This window comes from Nicotiana attenuata, chromosome 6 (assembly GCF_001879085.1).
Source record: "Nicotiana attenuata strain UT chromosome 6, NIATTr2, whole genome shotgun sequence".
In the NCBI taxonomy this organism is placed as follows: domain Eukaryota; kingdom Viridiplantae; phylum Streptophyta; class Magnoliopsida; order Solanales; family Solanaceae; genus Nicotiana; species Nicotiana attenuata.
In genome coordinates this window covers 87,268,379-87,283,193 of record NC_031994.1, presented here as the reverse complement: position 1 = coordinate 87,283,193, position 14,815 = coordinate 87,268,379, and the positions used below count along the sequence as shown (strand labels likewise).

Sequence of the window (14,815 nt, the reverse complement as noted above, 5' to 3'; positions counted from 1 at the left end):
TATATATATATATATTCATGAAATCAATATAATATTATTTTTATGATCTTTTAGAAGTGTTTATTTTCTTGGTGTTTGGCTAAACTTATAAGTTGGTCAAACTGTCGTATAATCACCTTTCAGCTTATCAACGTGTTTGGTAAATATCTAAAGTGTATATAAGCCAAGTGCTTATAAGCTAAAATCAGTCATAAGTTGGTCATCCCCAACTTATGATCTTTTAGCTTATAAGCACTTTTAGTTTGACCAAGGTTTTTACTAGTTTATCCTTAATACTATTTTCTAATTCACAAAATATTTTTCCCAAAATAATTTTTCTAACTTTCTTTCATTCCATATTCCTAAAGAATTTTTTTAATTTATAATTTTTTGCAAAGTGTTTAAGGATATTTTAGTCATTTTAATAAAAGAATAAATTATTAGTACTTTTCTACCAAACACATCAACTACTTATTATCAGTTTCAGCACGTCTATTCAAACACGTAAATGCTTATTTAAAAAATCAGTTTCAGCAATTAAGAATGTTATTCATTACAATCAGCTAATCCAAACGAGCTCTTAATCCCTCCAAACAAATCATCCTGTATTGTATTAGATAAGTCAAAGACAACAATAATAATTATGCCTTAATCCCAAATAAAGTTGGGGTATGCGATATGAATTCTTACTTCTTTCTTATTATGCTCAACTCATATCATCATCATGCTAAAATAATACTCTTTCCGATCCACAATAAGTGACCATTTTACCTTTGACACACCCATTAAGGAAATACGAACTCCTAGAGAAAAAAAAATATATTTACTAAATTAACCTTAATTAATTGTTACGTTGACACATTGAAATATGTAAATAAGGGTAAATTTTGAAAAAAATTAAATTAAATATGTAAATTGATACTTATTTTGGACCAAAATAAAAAGGTAAAATGATCACTTATTATGGACCGGAGAGAGTAGACGTTTGGTAGTGAAAATTAAACAGAAAATAATAATAATAATAATAATAATAATAATAATAATAATAATAATAATAATAATAATAATACATGCATTATGTGGGAACTGGGAAGTATATGTTTTTTCCATCCATCTGTTCCTCTCCTGGTGCCACTTGTAAGCAGCCTGTTTCATGCGGTGTTTATTTAATTTCACTTAAAATAAGATTGTGTGCTTTTTTAAGCAATAATGGTCACATAGCAGAAAAAAGCATCCGAAATGATCACTTTTCTTTCAGTAATGAAGTAAATGAAAAGTAAATTTTTTACTTTTACCCTCTATAGAAGGAAAAAGTGGAATAAATGCTGTAATAATTGAGGAAAAAGTGGAATAAATGCTTTAATAATTGTTTTTATTACCCTTTTAAGTGAGGCAATTTCAAATTCCTATATAAGTGCTGTACAACATCTGATGGCATTCCACATGTTGATGATAGCTACATATTTCGATTTTTATACATACACCGTGGGAATTGGATATTGCATGCAAACGTATACGAGCCCGATTCAAAATTTAAACTTTATGAATTTAATTTTTAAGGTTTTTAACATTAAAATCATTATATTTTGAAGTAATAGGTTCATACATACTATTTATGCAATTTTAATGAATTTTTGCATATAACTTTTTGCCCAACATCAAAAGTTATGAGTTCAATTGAACATGTCACTAACACACTACATTTGCCCTATGCATATGTCTTTTACTTTAAAATTTAAATCATGTCGACTTTGTGTATATTCCTAGTATGATTAATACGATTACAACATAATTTTACTAACATTTCTATTTCCTTGGTTCATGGAATTTCTTGAGATTATGATGTTTCCAAGTTGGATTGTAAATGACATTTTTTTTTTACTCTTTTGGACATTTAACGTCCCTAATGAAATAATTAAACGTTTTGATGGAAAGAAAAATTGAGGGAGAAAAGCAAGCATGGATGCGTGTGTGAATTCACTATTTTCGACTCTAGTTTTTTTTATATTCATTGTCAAACAATTTTACATTAAACTCTTATTAATAGTTACTTAAAATCCTAGTTCCATCACTAATTAAATCAATACACATCCGGCCTCCATTATTCTCCCAAAAAGAAAATAAAAAAAAAAAAACTGTGTCAATATAACACTCATCATCTCCACTATTTTGTTCAAAGTTTTTAACCGTGAAGAAGAATTGGAAGTCGAAGGAAACGAACCCACACCAGTAATAATGAATTCTGTGATCAAGTTTTATTTACATTACAAAAAATTAAAAATTAAAGAGTTAACCCAAATAACCGTCCATCCAACCCTTAAATTAATATCCGATGGAGGTATAATATTTATTAATTAATATATAATCTATGTATATGACTAAAAAAAATAAACAATAAATATGACTGACTATTTGTATAAAAATCCTTACAAAATTATAATTTGAGATCGAAAAGTCGGGAAAACATAGGGGAAATTTTCATAACTACAAGCCTTACAAGATTATTAACATTAACTACAACTAATTCTATTATTACACTTAGTACAATACATGATACACCAAAAAACACCTACTCCCTCTCACTGCAAAAATTAAGGAGTTTATATTACAATAGAATCCCTAAATTTAAGCTTCTCAATTAATTCCCAATAACAATCATTACTAGAAAGTAAAAAAGAAGTTCGAAAAAGCACCCTACCATCAGATGTGATACATATATGCTTTAGGTAATATAAAATCATTTACTCAAAATAGAAAAAATATGTTTTTCAGTTTATTGGGGTTGGATATTGAATCTTAGCCTATTATTTTTGGGCTAGTTGATTGTAAATTAAAATATGAACTGTAAAATTAAAAGGTAAGGATCCCAGTTGTTCTTATGTAAAATTTCCCCGTTATCTTTTAGACAGGTGGAGTAGAGGTTGCATTTGATCCATGTTGCTAGGTCCCCTTGCTCTTTCAATTTTTCTAATTCATAACTTGATCAACTTGTGCATACCTCAACTGTTTCGTTAAGTATTTGTCACCCTCTACCAATATAAGTATCAAATAATTTTACCTACTAAGATTTAGATAGATAGGAAGAAATTTACCAAATATTTTTATTTTTACTGACATTTGAATCCTAATCTTCAAAATTTACATTAGTAGATCCCCTAAATTCAGTCTTCCAACTTCTTGAAATTATAAGGAAAAGAATATGTTTTAATGTAGAATTATCTGGCTAGTGGCTAAATTAGGTATTATCATTTTAGCTCGCATGCAGAAAGCCAGAAAATATTTATATTTGGTTCCGAAAAAATGTATAAATTTTGTATATAACATATAAAATATATATATATACAAAAAATATATTTTTTTCTGCTATTATTTTGAGAGCGGCTATACAATATCATTTTTGTTGGGTTCTTTTATGTATTTAATTAATATATTAATACTTAGAAGATTGTTGGTTTTTTTTTATGTATTTAATTAATATATTAAATACTTAAAAGAGGGTGAATGGGAAATGGAGGGAAATGAAATTTGGAGTGAAATTTTAAGTTTCCCCCTTGGCAAATGGACATTATCCCATATTGGAAGAGGAAGAGGTTTTTTTATGGGTATATAATCAATTGCTCTTCTTCTAGCTCTTAAAGAGTTGAGAAGAAGGCAAGCCTACCCTCTTTAATTTTCCCTCTTTATTGTTGAGTAAACGGCCATTGATGTAATGGCATTTATGCTGTGACCGTTTTGCATAAACAGTCATTCTGAAGAGTTGCACCTCTTCAGATTTCAGCCCAACTTTGGCTATAAATACAACACTATTCTGCTCAGAATTTCACTACGATTTTCTGAGTTTTCTCTCCTTCTTCTGCATACTTTTAGCATCAAACAAAGCAACAGTAAGTGTAATTTGCTACCGAACTTTGTGTTCGCTGAAACACTGGGGTTTGAAGTACCACTACACCAGTGTGTAATTCGTTCTATCCTGGGAGGAAATAATCCATAACCTTGGGTACTAGGAGGGGATTAAATTCCTTAAGGAAACACTGTGAATTCAGTGAGTTCGAATTGGTTTTCTGTCATTTCTGTTTATGTTCATTTCTGTTTGTATTCATTTATATTTTCAGAATTATTTTACAAATACAGTATACTAGCAAGCTTAAGGAATTTAATATATATCCTGTATTTGTACTTACTATTTTTGGAGAGTAAAACCTCTGTGGTTTTGTACTCTATTGGAGATAAAATCTACGTGATTTTAACGTTTGTGTGATTCTTTTACAGAAATGACTAATGATAATATGAACCAAGCTGTTCCAACAGTGATTGCCAATGCCTCAACGAGCCGAACAACACCGGCAACATTGGCACCGGCGGAGAAACCTAGAATATTTTCCGGGATTGATTTCAAGCGCTGGCAGCAAAAGATGTTCTTCTATTTGACTACTCTAAGTCTCCAGAAGTTCATCAAGGAAGATGTTCCTGTGCTGCCCGATGAAACTCCAGAAACTGAATGCTTTCTCGTGATTGAGGCGTGGAAGCATTCAGATTTTTTTGTGCATGAATTATATTCTAAGCGGGCTGGAGGATGCTTTGTATAACATCTACAGTGGCGTGGAAACGTCAAAAGCATTGTGGACTGCGCTTGAAAAGAAATACAAAACCGAAGATGCCGGGTTGAAAAAGTTTGTTGCTGCAAAGTTTTTGGACTACAAAATGGTAGATAGCAAGTCTGTTATTACCCAAGTCCAGGAATTGCAAGTGATTATTCACGATCTCCTTGCTGAAGGTATAAATCAAATTAATATTGATGTTGAAAGTAGTAATCTTAGTATTTTTTACTAACAAAAATTTCATTGAAGGGTTGTCATCAATGAAGCATTCCAAGTAGCAGCGATAATTGAGAAGTTGCCCTCCTTTGTGGAAGGACTTCAAAAACTACTTGAAAACATAAACGCAAAGAGATGTCCCTTGAAAGATCTCATTGTTCGGTTAAGAATCGAAGAGGACAACAAAGCTGCTGAAAAAAGAGGCCATGGGAACTCAACAATAATGGGAGCAAATATTGTTGAAGAAAATAAAAAAGAGAAGAAGGCTTCTAGACCGAAATACAACCCAAGCAAGAAGCGGTTCAGTGAAAACTGCTACAACTGTGGAAAAACGGACACAAATCTGTGGAGTGTCGTGCTCCGAAAGAAAGACAAGAAGAAGGGTCAAGCAAACATGGTTGAAAAGCAGATGATGTTGATGACTTATGTCCATGCTTTCGAATGCAACTTGTGGGCAATCCTAAAGAGTGGTGGATTGATTCTGAGCCACTCGCCATGTTTGTGCTGTTAGAGAAGTTTTTGCTACTTATGCTCCTGTGGACCGATGAGAAGATTATATGGGAAATGCTTTTCAAAGGCCAAGATTGAAGGATGTGGGAAGATATTTCTCAAAATGACTTCCGGCAAAGTGGTGACTTTGAACAACGTCCTTCATTTTTCCGAGATTAGGAAGAATTTAGTCTCTACTGGACTTCTTGTTAAGAATGGTTTTAAAATGTGTTTTTATTTCCGTCTCATATAGTTGTAATAAGTAGAATGAAATGTTTGTAGGAACAGGTTACCTCACTGAGGGCCTTTTCAAGCTGAATGTTAATGGTTGTTGAAATAATAATAAAATTTCAGCTTCGTCTTACTTACTTGAGTCAAATGAATTATGGCATATACGTATTTGGGTCATTGTCAATATATATAAAACCCTCGCGGAAATGATTTAATTTTGGAAGTATTGCCTAAGTTTAATGTGAAAAATCAAAATGAACAAGTATGTGTTGAAAATTGAGTATGTTAAAACAAATCCTTATAAGTTCCAGTTGAAAGGAATTCAAATCCTTTTTTTAGACTTAATTCACGCAGATATTTGTGACATGAAGTCAATACCATCTACGCGGTGGAAATAGATTTCATACTTTTATGACGATAGTACTCGATATTGCTATGTTTAATTACTAATAGTAAAGATGAAGCAATAGACGCATTCAAGCAATACAAAAATGAAGTTGAAACGCAACTTAACAAGAAAATCAAAATGATAAGAAGTGATAGGGGTGGTGAATATGAATCTCCTTTTGAACAAATATATTCATCAAACAACGGCCCCTTACACGCCCCAATCCAATGGGATTGCAGAAAGAAAGAATCGTTCATTAAAGGAGATAATGAACGCATTATTGATATGTTCTGGTTTGCCACAGAACTTGTGGAGGGAAGCCGTTCTTACGGCTAGCCGAATACTAAATCGAGTACCCCATAGCAAAACACAATCCATTCCATATGAAAAATGGAAAGGAAGGAAGCCCAACTTGAATTATTTTAAAGTGTGGGGGTGTTTGGCAAAAGTGCAAGTTCCTAAACCCAAAAGGGTAAAAATAGGACCGAAAACCGTTGATTGTATTTTCATAGGATATGCGACTAATAGTAAAGCATATCGATTTCTGGTTCATAAATCAGAAAATCCTGACATTCATAATAATACGGTTATAGAATCAGATAATGTTGAGTTCTTTGAAAATAAATATCCGTATAAAAGGAATGTGATCGATAGTGAAGGATCTAAACGACTCGGGAAGAAACAAAAGAAAGTACACTTAACCAGGAGGATCCAAGACGTAGTAAACGTCAAAGAACGTCTACTTCATTTGGACCAGATTTTGTGACTTTCTTAATGGAAAATGAACCTCAAACATTTAAAGAAGCTATGTCTTCTTCGGAATCATTGTTATGAAAAGAGGCAGTCAATAGTGAAATAGAATCCATATTAAACAACCATACATGGGAATTGGTTAATCTTCCTCCTGGAAATAAACCGTTGGGTTCTAAATGGATCTTTAAGAGGAAAATAAAAGATGATGGCACTATTGACAAGTATAAGGCAAGACTTGTGGTCAAAGGGTATAGACAACGAGAAGGTCTTGACTATTTTGATACATACTCTCCAGTTACAAGAATTACGTCCATACGAACGTTAGTAGCGTTAGCTGCAGTTTATGGTCTTGAAATTCATCAAATGGATGTTAAGACGACCTTTTTAAATGGAGAGTTGGAGGAAGAAATATACATGGAACAACCTGAAGGGTTTGTGGTTCCAAGTAAAGAAAAGAAGATCTGTAGACTTGTTAAGTCTCTTTACGGATTAAAACAAGCACCCAAACAATGGCATGCTAAATTTGACCAAACAATATTGTCAAATGGATTTAAGATAAATGAATGTGATAAATGTGTGTACATTAAAAAAGTTCCAAATCACATAGTCATTGTTTGCTTATATGTGGATGATATGCTTATAATGAGTAATGACATTGCCAACATAAATGCTATTAAGCGTATGCTAACTAGCAAGTTTGATATGAAAGACTTGGGAGTTGCTGATTTTATTCTGGGAATTAAGATCCATAAGATTTCTCAAGGTCTGGCATTGTCACAATCTCATTATATTAAGATAGTACTTGAAAAATTCAAGCACTTGGGTTTTAAAGTTGCAAAGACTCCAATTGACGTGAATCTTGCATTAGCAAAGAACAAAGGCCAAAGCATATCACAATTGGATTATGCTCGTGTGTTGGGTTGCTTAATGTACATCGAATTGTACACGACCAGATATAGCTTGTGCTATAAGTAAATTGAGTCGATATACGACCAATCTAGGTCAATCTCATTGGATGGCCATGAAACGAGTTTTGGGGTATTTAGTACATACCCAGGATTTGCTTTGCACTACATTAAATATCCTGCGGTCATTGAGGGATACTGTGATGCAAATTGGATCACGGGATCAACTGATTCCAAGTCCACAAGTGGATATGTATTCACTATTGGTGGAGGAGCGTTATCTTGGAAGTCGTCCAAATAAACTTGTATTGCCCGCTCTACAATGGAGGCTGAGTTCATAGCCTTGGATAAAGCTGGTGAAGAAACTGAATGGCTCCGAAATTTCTTGGAAGATATTCCATTTTGGCCCAAACCGTTGGCTCCAATATGCATATATTGCGATAGTCAAACTACAATTGAAAGGGCTGGAAACATTATGTATAACGGTAAATCTCGCCATATACGACGAAGACATAAAACCGTTAGACAATTGCTCTCTAGAGGAATTATCACGATTGACTATGTAAAGTCAAGTGATAATGTGTCGGATCCACTTACAAAAGGCCTAACTAGAGAGGTAGTTGAGAAGTCGTCAAGGGGAATGGGACTGTGGCTGAGAACAAGTCATAGTGGCGGTAACTCTACCTAGAAGACTGGAGATCCCAAGATCTAGGTTCAAGGAGATCAAACAAAGTCATTAATGACGGTTCAACATTGTCAACTAAACTTTTGGTCCATTCTCGCGATGAGACAATGTTCAGTACCAAGGATAAAACATTAAGGCTTTTTAATGATTTCTAAATTTGATAAAGGGTATATCAAATAGTGTATCTACGGGATGACACATTTAGGAATCACCTATGTAAGTGCGAAGTGTTAGCTGCTTCAAGGAGAACTTTGTAAGGCCAGTTCTCTACGCACTTATGAAACCAGGCGGTGTTCATGGCTGAAACGAACACAACAATGAGAACCAAAGACGGTTAAGGGTTGGTTGTGTGACTTGTGGTTGTCTAGGTATACACCAAAGTTCGACGGTTCAAAGATATCAAATCTACCGATTGATCGAGTATATCCGACATAAGTTCACTACGGAAAGTTGAAAGGGAAACCTACTTATCCAGATGCAATTAATCCTTGCTTGCGAATCACACAGTTTTTCATGCATACTTCCGTGATATAGCCATTCCCCATTCATGTGGGAGATTGTTGGGTTTTTTATGTATTTAATTAATATATTAAATACTTAAAAGATTGTTGGTTTTTTTTATGTATTTAATTAATATATTAAATACTTAAAAGAGGGTGAATGGGAAATGGAGGAAAATTAAATTTTGAGTGAAATTTTAAGTTTCTCCCCTTGGCAAATGGACATTGTCCCATATTGGAAGAGGAAGAAGTCTTTTATGGGTATATAAGCAATAGCTCTTCTTCTAGCTCTTAAAGAGTTGAGAATAAGGCAAGCCTACCCTCTTCAATTTTCCCTCTTTATTTTCCCTCTTTATTGTTGAGTAAATGGCCATTTATGTAATGGCATTTATGTTGTGGCCGTTTTGCATAAACAACCATTCTGAAGAGTTGCACCTCTTCAGATTTCAGCCCAACTTTGGCTATAAATACAACACTATTCTGCTCAGAATTTCACTACGATTTTCTGAGTTTTCTCTCCTTCTTCTGCATACTTTTAGCATCAAACAAAGCAACAGTAAGTGTGATTTGCTACCGAACTTTGTGTTCGCTGAAACACTGGGGTTTGAAGTACCACTACACCAGTGTGTAATTCGTTCTATCCTGGGAGGAAATAATCCATAACCTTGGGTACTAGGAGGGGATTAAATTCCTTAAGGAAATACTATGAATTCAGTGGGCTCGAATTGGTTTGCTGTCATTTCTGTTTATGTTCATTTCTGTTTGTATTCATTTATATTTCCAGAATTATTTTACAAATACAGTATACTAACAATTTTTGCAAATCTTAATTAGATATTAACGGGTTAGCTTGGATTACAATGCTAACTAGATTTGTGGATTCAATAAGCTTAGAATCTCTAATTCATAGTCCTATTGAAATTGCTCTTTCCATTTCACATTGGATGCTTGTGGTTTTTTTCACAATATCAAGACAAAGAAGAAATTCCCCACACTATCCAATTTCATGTGAAAGTTTACTGTCACCAACCATGTAATAAAGAAACTCCATAGCTCACACTCTTTTTGGCCAATTTGGAATTTTTCTCGAGGGGGTTTGACTTATGAGTGATTTTAATATTCGTAAGTCTGATTCTCTGTTGTGTGCCTGCTTGTCATATAGCGTAGTGTTCAGTTCCTTTCATCAGCTGCAAGTTTGTTTATAAACACGAATCTTGCCGTCTGGACAGGTCCTTACTTTCTTTCAATAAGTTGAGTTTTTCCACCTTTAACTTTTGGCTTTCTTTGTAGTAATAAAAATTCAACATATTCATTTCGAGCAGTCCAACAACTAAGCAATATAATAAGTAGACCTAGTCATCAAGGTTTTTGAGGTTATAATTTCAGGTTATGATTATGATTTTCTTTAATTGAGGGTCTATAAAAAACAACCTCTTTATTTTCACGAGGTAAGGTAAGATCTACTTACACAGTACCTTTTCCAGACTCGACAGTGAAATTATTGTGAGGTTGTTGTTGTTGTTGAAGCCATCAATGACTCCTATATACCTACCACGCATAACACTTCTTTTAATAATTTTTATTGTCTCGAAGATAAGAAAGTGGAGTAATAGGAAAGAAGATTATTAAAGCCATTGAGTAAAAGTAAACGAACATCTTACAAATGTGCTTACCTGGAAAGAATATCCTTTTTATTATTAATTTTCCTAATTCCTAAACTTTGTACTACATTTAATTAGCTCTGTCCTCTTGAAATGATAGTCCTTTCTGAGGGATTGACCATGCGGTTTGTGCATACATACAAGGTGGAGCCTTTTATTTTGCATGCCTTGTTCATTGTATTCTCCATGCGAAGGTCACGAGTTTGAGCTAGGGAAGCAACTATTAATGTTTACATTAGAGTCGGTTGTCTACATTACACCTTTGAAGTGCGGTCCTTCCCTGAATTCTGCATGAGTGTAGGATACTTTGTGCACCGGGATGTCTTTTTTTGTTCGTTGTATTGTTAGTTTGGGGATGTACATGCTATACTAATAGTTGATTCCTGGACCCATGGTCAGAATTATTAAAACTTTTGTACCATTGCTTCAATGAAAGGAGTTTTGAAGCATGAAGCAGAACATGTAGTTCCTGTTCAATACACCATTGTTTTTTCTCAAATAATGATTTGGATATCCCCTATCTCATTGGTTATGGACTAAAAGGTACAGCTTAGTGCCTCTTCTAAAATTATCATTCTATCAAATCAGCTTTCACGTTAGAAGTGTAGAATAAAGTAGGTAATGCCAAATTAATGAGTTTAATTTGTATCTAATGTCAAATAACCCATAAAAAGCTCCTCTAGCTGTAATATGAAGAACTAGCTAGGCAAATTAAACTTTTTCTTGTAGACTTCATAGTTCGCAATGTGTTTTTAAAGACTCCTTGTTATTGTTCTGGACACTTCTCCTTTTTTTTAAAAAACAAACTTTTTCAATAAAGACCTTTGAAGATGTTTTCCATTGAAACGATCTTTTTCACTTACAAAACAGGCACAAAGTTTTCCAAAAAGTATAACACATTTTTTTTTCTGTTATTCAAAAAAAAAAAAAATCAAAATGGTTGGTGTTTTTGTCCTTGATGTTGCAGCAAATCATTACTGAAATTTGTAATATGAAGGTACACTAATTCACGTGCTGACTGCAACTGCAATTTGGACTGCTGATACATTGTCATCAATGCCTTGTAACAAAATGGTGAGCAAGATAGCAAAGATCCTGAGAAGCTAAAAACAATTGCAGTAATGCAAGAAGATACAGCAAACGGTTGGAACCACGAAGAAGATTGAGGCAGTGCGAATATGCCCAGAAGAGCGCGAAATGTTAGGTAAAAGTTTTTGCAAATTTTTGAGGCAATAAAGTTGACCCTGCAAATTGTAAAACGGAGTTCCCTTTTCAGTTTGAAGATCCAACAAACAGAGCAGAAGCAAGATCCTCATATATATGAGAAATATATCCAGCTTGAACAGAGCTTTTGCTTCAACTGATGTTTTGCCCATGCTTTGACTTCGTGGTGTCTCCACTGAAAAAGCAGTGTCTGTTAACCACTTGGGGCCTGAGCAATCCGAATTCTCACTACGAAAGACCATTGAATGAGCTGATTCTATGACAATTAATCCAAAGTAATAGTGCTCACAGCAGCTCCTAATTTGCTTCTTATCCTATAAATGCCTCATAGTACCTAACCTTCCTGCTACCCAATTCACCTGGGGGAGCATGGAGGAACAAGGAACTACCCTCGTCATGAAATAAGGAACAAGTCTCATTGACACAAACACGTAGTACTGGCAGCTTGGCCGTTCCTAAATCAGCCGCAATTAAACAAATACTGTATGATGTAGCCTTATTTGGCCGCCTAAAAAAGGTGTGCTAGAGGATCAAAATCTATTTACCAATGAATCCTGAAATGCTATGAATGTGGTCATCCAATAGAAATTGAAGGACAGAGTAGAAGAACTAGTACTCCATAGCTTTATTAATAAAATTACTACATCAATGACCGGACTAACCAAAATACTCAATACAATATGGATGTGGTCATCCAATATAAATTGAAGAACAGAGTAGAAGAACTAGTACTCAACAGCTTTATTAATAAAAATTACATCAATAAACGGACTAACCAAAGTACTTGAGACAGTAATTGCGCAACAAAATACATTGATAAAAGACCAAAATGAAGAACGAGGGAAAAATGAAGACTTGTGCAGACGTATATAATACAGAATACAGTATAATTTAAAAATTGATAACAAGCACATAATGTGAAGACTTACGTAGACTTGGATGGTCAAGACTTATGTGTTTGTCGTAACATTAATAACAAGCAAATAATATGAAGCCTTATGCACCCTTGGATGGCCAAGAAGCTTGAGCTGACATAATAATTCCCACAATAACACCGAACAGCCCAAGTGCACTACCAAAAATCTCGATTACAAGGATCTTAACGAAAAGCGTGGAGTTCTGTGCATCGGATAAGGCACAGCTGCTTCCAATTATCCCAACACACAACCTTTGTAAAAGAAATAAAAGGAATAATGACAATTAAAGGGCAGAAAAACATTGCTTTAAATTTGACGACACAAAGTAGAATTCCATGAACGAGAAGAAAATTATTTCATACTCACCCACAGACAAGATTGGCAAAGCCCACAATGATCCCAGAAGCAAAAATTGCATAGCCAGCTCTAAGAGACTCTGGTGCATAAATCTGTGAGGCAGGCACACTCTCGAGCTTTGTTTGAAGAATGATGGCCACAATAACACCATATATAGCAACTGCTTCACAAAAAATTACACTGGAAAACAATTTTTTTTAGACATTGCACAAAATACAAATGACTGGGAACAAACCAAAGACAAGAATAATCAACAGTGATATTATACATAAGCGGTAGACTATGAGCCATTGACTTCAACTTGCTTAGAGATATAGTAGACAAGCATATCAAGGGCGACAAATCATCCCACGACCCAAGAGCCATATACCTTTGCTCTCTCATCGAAGCATACTGTTTCAACAGTATATGTATAACTTTAATAGATGCCTTATAAATGGCAGGACAAGATTTCAACATAAGTTTATGAAGAAGGCAGACCGTATAATGGGATAGTTGACCAAATGAAGCTCAGATGTAAACACCACTTTTAACGAGAGTATGTCTTCTAAATAGGAAATTTAACAATCACATTGCATTGTTTAGTTTGTCAAGCTCTTGTATCATCGGCTGACAGCACAAAGTGATTACTATGAGCAAAACAGAGTGATAATAATGATAGACCAAACTGACTAACTAAGATTGCAGCTTAGAACAGAAGTACCATCAAACTGAAAACATAACTCACAAGTCTTACAAAGTTTCTAAAATAAACATACATAGGGCAACACGTTCTCAGAAAGTTTCACGTCCATGGTCTGCCTAAGCTTGACAAAACTCTCATCTCGCACAAGCACCACAACCATGAAAAATTAGTCCTTTTGGAAGTTAAATATCAATCTATATTATAAACTTTAACACGCACGTTGACATTGATTTAAACTATTCTTCAAGAGGTTTTTCGGTCCACAAACTACTAATACAGAATTATTATGCCCTAAATATATGATTTTTTAGCGATGAATTATTATAAGGGGTTGTTATGCAAAAATAGCGACACCAAAGCCAATAATTAGCTTCATCCTAGTATTGCTGATACACATATTTATATTTAGCCCTTCTAAATTGACGGTGCAGTAAATAAAAAATCTAAAAGGAGAAGTAAATTTACCTAATCAGATTCTTGGACGTAATCCGAGGAGCTTTAATGGCAGCACCAATCAAACTACTTCCAGTTATATATATTCCCCTAAAACATATAATAATTCCAACAAAAGAGGTAAATAATTAGATGAATAAAAAGTTAATCAAAACCCTAGCGAGCAATAAACGAGATAAATTAAGAGTTACCAAGCAGCACCAAGCACTGAAACGCCGATGGCAATGGCAATTCCGATAGCGGAGAAAGTGTAAGGAGAGATCTGTACCAACGCTCGCGACCATGAGCTCGATGGACCCGCCATGTTGATGGGATTGGTTTCCACACAAAACGATCCTGATCTCAAATTCAACTGACTCCGATTGATCAAAGGAGAGAGAAGGAGCCAAAGTCGTGTTTGATTGGGTCACTTTAGCTTCTTATTTGGGTCGATTATGTTTGCTATTGAGCTTTGGGGGTCCAAGGCTATCTCAGATAATTAGACTTTGGGCCGCTAAAGAGTGCTTAGTATACAAGTCCAGCCCAGTAACAACATTATTTTCTCTTTTTTACCGGAAAGTATTTATTTTCAATCGTTTATATTTATTTCAACTTCTTTCTACTAAGGTATAGACGTATAGTAGATTAAAAGTAGGAATAATTTAAGAGACCTCCCATTACATTTGGCTTCACTGACCTTGCATTGTTATTTATGATATTACACTTACCTCCCCTATTTTAATTTTTATTATAGTAATAATTATTTCAACCTTTTTTTTAATTAATTTAAAAAAA

General features: G+C 34.1%; 1 protein-coding gene across 1 annotated transcript; it reads right to left on the bottom strand.

Annotated features, from left to right (window-relative positions):
* On the bottom strand, positions 12,231–14,451 carry LOC109227387 (V-type proton ATPase subunit c''1). Its single transcript, XM_019392532.1, has 4 exons — positions 14,233–14,451; positions 14,054–14,131; positions 12,913–13,083; positions 12,231–12,797 (listed from the first exon to the last, which is right to left on the bottom strand). The coding sequence occupies exons 1-4, from the start codon at positions 14,343–14,345 to the stop codon at positions 12,626–12,628; spliced, it is 534 nt and encodes a 177-aa protein (XP_019248077.1). The 5' UTR covers positions 14,346–14,451; the 3' UTR covers positions 12,231–12,625.